This window comes from Lissotriton vulgaris, chromosome 9, assembly GCF_964263255.1.
Source record: "Lissotriton vulgaris chromosome 9, aLisVul1.2, whole genome shotgun sequence".
Lineage (NCBI taxonomy): Eukaryota > Metazoa > Chordata > Amphibia > Caudata > Salamandridae > Lissotriton > Lissotriton vulgaris.
In genome coordinates this window covers 987,128,873-987,137,293 of record NC_141697.1, presented here as the reverse complement: position 1 = coordinate 987,137,293, position 8,421 = coordinate 987,128,873, and the positions used below count along the sequence as shown (strand labels likewise).

Below are 8,421 nucleotides of genomic sequence, written 5' to 3'. Positions count from 1 at the left end.
ATGGCATGCCTGACTACCTCATGAGGCGCCTCCAGCTGGTTCAAAACCAGGCCGCCCGGCTGGTTTTTAACCTTTCTAGATCGCACCATGTTACTCCTCTTCTTCTTTCCCTCCATTGGCTCCCTGTCCGGCAGCGCGTCTTATTCAAGCTCGGCTGCACTATCTTTAAAGCCAGGACAGGCTCCGCCCCTTCCTTCATCAACTCAGCTATACATTCCTATACTCCGTCACGAGACCTCCGATCCTCCTCCCACCACCTTCTCGTGGTTCCCCGTTTCAAACGGAAGAAATGGGGTGGTTCCAAATTTGCTACCACGGGCCCAGCTTTCTGGAACTCTCTCCCACTGTCCCTCAGATCCTGTACTCAATACCCCCTCTTCCGCAGAGATCTCAAGACTTTCCTCTTTACCCAAGCCTTCCCATCCTGAATCTCTTCACCATTCCCCCTTTTCCGACCGACTGAGTAGCTGTTATCAGTGAGCGCCAAGAAACCGCCAGGTGTACGAGCGCTATACAAATCCCTTCAAATTCAAATTCAAATTCAAATTCAGTATCCCTTTAACACCTTCTGACCTCGCTAAACTCCTGTAGCATCTTGAACCCCCTCTGAGCTCAATCCACGTATGTGAACCTTTGAATACTCCCGACCTCGCTTCCCATTTTTACTGCTTTGAACACCTTAGGCCCTCATCCTACTCCTGTATCCAGTGCTTAATTTGAGCCTGTGGTTTTCGTAGCTCAGCACCAGCACTCAATTGTCAACACCAGCACTCATAACAGCTACCACATGGTGGCGCTGTTTGTGTAAATTAGAGATAAGCCGAACAAACGTTGGGGCATATTATCTAGATGTGCGTTTAAAAACGCACATCGTACAATTTCATATCGCCGGCTATCGCCGGAATTTTTCGCCGTGGTAGCGCTTAATTATCAAGGTGCACCACTTAGGCGAAATTAAATCCGGCAATAGTCGGCAATATGGAACATTAGCGCATGAAAACAAGCGTTGTTTTCATGCGCTAATGTGTGCCTAGATAATATGGGGGGGTGGATTCAGCTTTATGATCCAAACCCCAATGTTATCTTTGCCTAACACCTGATCAAAGCAGGCGTTGGGAGACCTGCGTTAAACTCGTTTATCGCAGGTCTCCTTCTCCCAACGCCTGCCTTGATAATAGGGTGTTCACACCTCCAACCCCATTTTGCATGTGGTTGGACATGGGAACGCCCACCCTGCATCCCATTAGCGTTATCTATCACCCCCAGCGCGGGGCGATAGATAACGTCAAGAATACGTCTCTAACTCTGGTTAGAGACGTATTGAGACTAGTGCGATGTGAAAAAAAAGCATTAGCGACTTTAAAAAGTCGCTAACGCATTTTTCGCGGGCTTGGTAATATGCCCCGTTGTTTGTTAATTCGATATACTTTAAAAAAAAAACTAAAACCTGACACCCAAGCCATTCTTACAGATTTGGGAGCCTTGAACAGTCTGAACTGTCACACTTGTATTAGTGTGATGGATAGTAATTGTGTAGATACTGTCATTTGCAGTGATGGCAGTGGCAATGTGTGGTGCAAGCTACAATTGCCCCTTATGATGGACCTGGCACTTATATTTGTTACAAAGTAAGCACTGCCTGTATTGTGTTGGACACACTCTGGCCCCACTTCGCTTCAATATTCTTTTGAATACAGTCTGGCCTCACTCCTCTCCTGTATCCTTTTGAACATTCTCTGACCTCACTCTACTCCAGGATTCCCTGAACCATCTGCAGCCCTCACCTCCCCAAGTGCCACTCTGAGAACCTTCGGTCTCTCTGCCTTCTGTACTTGAACACCTTCTGGGATTGTTCCCATCGCATATCTCATGGCTTTTCTCCATCCCTCTGAAAGAGATAACACAAGAACACCATATGCCTAATCCAGGTTGGGTTTGGTCCAGGAAAGTGGTCTTTAATAATGCAGTCACTCCCAATTACAGGGCGTACACCTTCTGCCTGTCTGAGAGGAGTGAATATATATATATTGAGTATTATCTCCTATCAATCGCCACTTCTGCTCCTACTCTCCAAACCAAGGATGAAGCCTGCTCAGCTCACTGTGCTCCTGCTGCCCCTGTTCCTGGCCCTGGCCTCTGCCCAGTGCCCAAACCCAGCAGACATTAAGGATGCTGAAGGGGTGAAGGTCTGCGCCCGCATGTTTGAAGACAGCAGCCCCTACTATGACCAGTGCTGCGGTGGTGAAATCCTTGATGCCCGTCCTGGTGATGACATGCCCTACATACCCCTGGGCTGGAACAACCGCATTTCATCCCTGGTGGTGGCACCGCGCTGTGAGCTCACCGTCTGGTCCAGAAAGGCCAAGAAGGGCAACATGCGGCGCTTCAACAGCGGCATTCAAACCCGCCTGAAGGAGGTCAAGAATGGTCTCTTTGGGAATTGGGACAACGCAATCTCATCCTACTACTGCAAGTGCAACTAGAGGCAGAACATGGGGGATGTAATGCATGCAGAAACTATTGAGGACCACAGTGACAACAGACAACATGAGCAACAACTCTTACAGGCACCACAGAGAATGTGAGGTACACCAAACTCCAAGAACTACCAAAAACATAACGTTGACAACCAGCAGAACTGTAGAGAACAATGGCTGCAGCAGATTCGGCAACGCCTACACCAAAGTCGACTATATAATAAGAAGTGGTAGCACACGCGAGAGGGCAGGAGGGTCACTAACATGGAAAGGGCAACTAAATAAGGCTTACAAGAGCATGGCCATAGAGGAGCCTCAGATTCTGCAGCAACTACAATAAACATGGTGCATTACCAAGAAAACTCTTATAAGGAAAAAAGGTTAGCTTAAATTCAGGAGAGGTGGTATGGCAGAAAACTAAGGCAAAGTTTCTTCATAACCTCAAGAACTTGAAACCAAACAGACTTCCAAAAAGTCTTCGTATTACATGTTTGAAGGAACATTTAGCAAGCAGGAACTGCCCTGCCAAGCCTTCTGCTCATTGCGAAGTACCACCCTTTGCAGAGTCCCTGCTGCCAGGTCTTCATACTGCCTGAGGCAGGTTCCTGCCGTGTAGATCTAGAGACCATCCTATCAATGCAACAGGCTCTAGTGCAAGACCATCCTGGAATAACTTCTTCCAAGCCTTCTTTTCATCATGAGGCAACATTCTGCTCTACTGCAAACTTCATACCACTGCAAAGAACCGTCCAGCCTCAAGAACATAAAGTCCATGTTGCTGGATCGTCATACTCTAATGAGGCAGCCATCTTGCCCGAGGATGAGGGTCTCTCTTTGCAAGCCTTTTAGAAAAGACTGGAGTCCTGGGAGAGAAAAGACAGACATAGCATACACATTTTGTTCTGAAGCCTATGGCTACTCATGTGTAAGCACATGTCATCCATCTATCCTGTCTCTGTGTCCCTCAGCTGGCACTGTATCCATCTCTCTGTCCTGACTTGATGTCCATATGTTGTGGCTCCCTGCATGCTTATCCTGGTGTCCATCCATTTACCTTAGCTCTGTATCTGCCTTTCCTGGCTTTGTGTTGCCCTCCAAGGCTCAGGTGTCAGTCAGAAATGAATCAATCCACTTATGTCCCCCTTTAATGTTCTGCAATAAATCTCCTGTTCTTATGACTAGCTGCTCGGTGTCATGTCTGTTCACTTGAGTAGAAATGGGTGGTGGAGGAAGAGTGTTTAGAAAGGAATTGAAAGAGCTGTGCCTGGGGAAAGTGTGGGGGTGTAGGAGGAAATCCTTGGAAAAGAAGACAAGGAGTGAATCAAAGGAGAGGCAGGGACAAGGCAAGGGTATGCCAATAGTGGAAAATAGATGAGCAATGACTAAAAAGCATGACTAAGGCTTTGGCAGGGAGGGAAGGGAAGACAAAAAGTGAAACAGAAGAGGCTCGGGGGCTCTTAGCAGGGAAGAGGTACCAGATACAACAGCGGTGTCTGCCTTTGCAAGGCATTTCTCGGACATAATATGCAAGCATATTGGAGACTGCTGCATGCTCAATATATGCATTGCTACTTCTGGCAGAGCTGCACCTCTGTCCTCACCTCTCCAGCCACTGAAACCATAGGAAGGTTCCTGTCTTGGTAAACGTAGCGAGGAACAATCAGAATTTTGTTCTCATTTTAGTTATTTGCCTACAGACGGGTGTAATGCAATCCCCTGCGGTGCAGGGGGCCCCAACCTTTCAGGGGCCCATTCCCTTCAGGAGGTCCCCACACAGCCCATGGGCAATGAAAACATTTGGCCCTCTGCATGCACCCCCATGCACAGAGGCAACAGGGGGCCCTGTAGGGCCCCATTGAGCTTCCTCACCTCCACCCTTTTCATGGTGGGCTCACTGCCATGAAAATGAAGACAGTGAAATGCTGGCGTCGCGACACCACCAGCATATTACTTCCTCAGACTGCTGCGCCACTGCCACAGGATCAAGGATCCTGGTGGGAGCAACAGTCCAGTGACGATCCAACCGCCGTACATGTAGTACAGCAGGTGGACCACCTCCACAGGCTGACCACCGAGCTCGTAAACATGCCCTAAATCTCCTTGTGCCTATGAAAATAATGTGTCCTTATGTAATGTAGTTGGTGCTCACCTATGGGTCGAGTTCTTGATATATAAAACTGCAAAGCTTTGAAAAAAGAGTTAAAACAAAGCGTTAACATAAAAAATGAAACACGCATAAATAACAATTTATGGCTGTGCAGAAAAACTGGATAAATCGCAGCTTCATCACTTGAATTGTGTCGCTTAAATTGTGTTTTTATTTTACCAAAACTCTATTTTCTTAATTTTCACCTATGAAACCAAATTCAAATATCTGTTAGGAATACTAGATGTACAAAACTCTATTGTGTGGGATTTAGTAGACTACAATGTTGCTCTATAAAAATCTGGGCCACTTTTATTGACGCACTGGCAGTGCATTTCTCTGCCCCATATTTACAAGGACAGGAAAAGCCACCCTGCATGGCTTTTCCTCCCCTTGTAAATATGGCCCCTTTACAAGCAGCACTTTGCGTGAAAGGGGTGTTCCATGGGTGTTGCTGTGGGTGTTCCCACGCAACACCCATGTAACCAGACACATTTTCAGATTTAAGAGGATTTGTACACCTGGAAATGCGTCAGTAGGGTGGCGTAGCGATGTTTTTCATTTCTCCTTGTTTATTTCCTCTTAAATGCATGCTGCATTCTATAGCATGCACTGAAAGAGGAAAATTCCTCTAGTATTTGTTTTTTTGCAGGAAGGTGTCCATTCTTGCACAAAAACAAACTTCTCATGACGCAGGCATCCTTGTACAATGGTGCAAGGGTGCCTGCCCCTGCTCATGGCAGCTGTTTGTGCACCAGCACAGGGGATTGTACAGGAATGCGACATATCCTTGTAAATATGTTGCATTCCTGTGTTCTGCATGTGTTGCAGCGTGGCGCAGCCAAAGGGTTTGCGGTGTCATGCTGCAGCACTTTCTCGTGAATCTGCCCCACAGTGTTTACATGGCAACTGTCTTGCCTCTTAGTTCACTAAGGGTTCATGTTTAGAAAGTATCACTTGAATGTGGCACCCTATTGTCAAAGCTGCCATAGTCTAATGGAATACCCTTTTTTGAATTCTGAAGAAACTTTATGTTACTGTTGTTTGATTTACATAGCAAATCATTTCTGGGGTCAGCTCGTGCACTGGATCTAAGAGCCAAGTCAGACCCCAAGCTCGGCTCTGGCTCAGCCCTCCATGTTAATCTGTTGGCTCGCCCAACTCTAGCAGGAATAGATCAAAGTTAGCAGGTGCTGGTAGGGCAAACTGAACCACTACGGTAGTGTACTTGGCCAAACTATTTCTAGGTTTTTAATATTGAGTGAAAGTTTTCTGAAGCAGAGAGTGTGGCGCAACAAAGTGGTTTGTTCCACTCTAAAGAACTATGGGGGATATATTATCAAGGGGGGCGATGGGCAATTTTCGCTGCTTTAGCGTCCGTTTTCGGCCGCTAAGTGGCGAAAATTCTATCGCCCTATTAGCAAGCTGTCGCTAACAGCAGTTAGCGACAGTTTGTAGGCGATAGCGAGCGGTTTGGGGCCCGCTTTGCATGTCAGCAATATTTATCGCTAATGACATGCAAAGTGGGCGTACCCAACTGAAAGCTGTCGCTAACATCGCTATCGCCTATTAGCAAGGCAGGCGTAGCGATGGAAATATTCACGCTAAGCGCAAATATCTCCAAATACTAACACCTGCCCAGACCATTTCTTAGCCATGTTATCCAATGGGAGGTGGACAACATGGCTAAGGGCATTTCGTCACTAATGCGTGAATATCGCTGTATTCTCAACGATATTCCCGCATTTCGCCGCTATCGCCAGATATTTTATCACTTTTGAGATAAATGTTGCTAATAGCACGTTATCTCAGCGATAAAATCCGGCGTCGCTAAGCCTATTTAGCGATATTTTTCGCTATTTGTTGGTAATATGCCCCTACGTTCGCCCGCAAGATGGTTTCTTGGCACGTGACAGATAATAACCCAGGCTCGTGGCTTCCATTGGTGCAATGGCACAGGGGCCTGGATGGGCCCATTGGACCCTGATTATTGCTGTATTTTATACTTCAAACATAATCCTAGGGGTCAATTTCCTTCCTTGCACGAGGGCCCCTGACACACTGGCTACGCTAATGGGATAAAGGATGCTCATTGAAAGTGCTCGTTTTTATCACCCTCTGAAGAGGAAAGGCTGCATATCCCCACAAGGATTCAACACAGATACCTGAGGTGGGTGCCTTAGCCCCCTGAGCACAACGAGGAATCTGTTGTATCTCATTTGTAAACCTGCATCAGTTGAAGCATGTAAGAAGCAGGAAATTATGGAGCATATGTACAAGCCCCTATCGCCACGGGACATCACGTTTTGTGACATTCCCGTGACGATAGGGAGTGCGCCATATGTACAAGGCAGCATTAAGAGAAAGACTAGAGAGGTCCCGAGAAGGTTCAACTCTTAAGAAGCCCTGACGTGTATTGCCCATACAACTCACAATGCCAGCTCACTAGAAACTTATACAGAATTACTCAATTTTAGACATATATTGAGACCATTATAATATCAGAAATCATAATAATTACATAAGAAATATATGTGTGAGGAATTAAAAAACAGTTTATTACAAATCAATAAAATCAATGTTATATAACATTAGTATTGCCGTACATACAAATAAAGGTTACAATTTTTGTTAAAAAAAGGGATTGCCTATACAAGTATAAAAACATATATCTTAAAAAGATCACAGTTGTTTAAAGTTGTCGACGCAGCGTTTCGGTGTGTAACGATACCACCTTCATCAGGACAAACAATTCTGTGAGATATAGTTATGCCTCTCTTCTTAATTGGAGGTAGCTTAATCGGTATCTCTCGATTACTGGAGGGTCTGGTCTATTATTTCCAGAGTCGCATTTCTTTCTTTCTAATTCACGAACTCAAAGATGGAGAGTGTTATTGCTGGAGGGGGGCCACCGTATTATTTAGAAATTGTCACCTCAAAGCAGGGTTCTATGGCCCTCAGTGCAGCGTCACTTGATTCTTTTAAGTCTGTTATCAATGCTCGGTGTCCTTCCACAGTGTCTATTATCAATTTGACCTTGTGTTTGTAAATCGGCCTCCCTGCTCCCCTCGCAGCTCCTCTCATCCAAAATCCGGAAGTGTTCAACGCTGCCTTGTACATAAGGCACCCTTTCACGCTATGCTTAGCGTGAAAGAGGCGTGCAGTGGGTGTTGTGGTCGGCGTTCCACCTCAACACCCATTGTATTTGAGGCTGCCCCCTATGTACAAGGATGACGTGCCTAGGAGGCAGCGCTAAAATTACGACCAGGAAAATCCTGGTCGAAAAGAGGAGAAATGCATTATTTCTCCTCTTTTTTGCTTTTTCCATGTGTGCTGCCTTGTGCAGGATTATTTATGTGCAGGAAGAGACACCTTCCTACACATCACCAATTCTACCCTGCACACAGACACCCTTGCACTCTGGTGCAAGGGTGCCTGTGTTGGCGCTAAGTTGTGAAATTTAGCGCCATTACAGGGGGGTACGCAAGGCTGCACCACATTCTTTTATATATGGTGCAGCCTTGCGTTTCCAAAGTGGCAGAGTGTGTCGTTAAGCCCAGAAGGCTAACAACACGCTCTACCACTTCGTCGTACATATGGCCCTATGTCTTTGAGATTTCCACCCACCAGGGATTCCTGGAAGTTTGGAATAATCTTCATGAGTGTGCTTCAGTGAACTTAGAGTAGTCGTAGTAGTAGTAGTTGTAGTGTACAATTTATTGTTTAGATTTCTTAAAATCATATGTAATAAGAATACAAAACACAGTCTATATCCAATTATAGCGAAAGATCATCATT

At 46.0% G+C, this 8,421-nt stretch overlaps 1 protein-coding gene across 1 annotated transcript; it reads left to right on the top strand.

Moving 5' to 3' along the window:
• Positions 1-1,987: 1,987 nt before the first annotated feature.
• On the top strand, positions 1,988-3,658 carry LOC147692683 (syncollin-like). Its single transcript, XM_086938861.1, has one exon. The coding sequence runs from the start codon at positions 2,082-2,084 to the stop codon at positions 2,481-2,483; it is 402 nt and encodes a 133-aa protein (XP_086794987.1). The 5' UTR covers positions 1,988-2,081; the 3' UTR covers positions 2,484-3,658.
• The last annotated feature ends 4,763 nt before the right edge of the window (positions 3,659-8,421 follow it).

What these genes read in the sequence shown, in the direction of transcription:
- LOC147692683 (XM_086938861.1), top strand. Translation starts at nt 2,082, where the DNA reads ATGAAGCCTGCTCAGCTCACTGTGCTCCTGCTGCCCCTGTTCCTGGCC.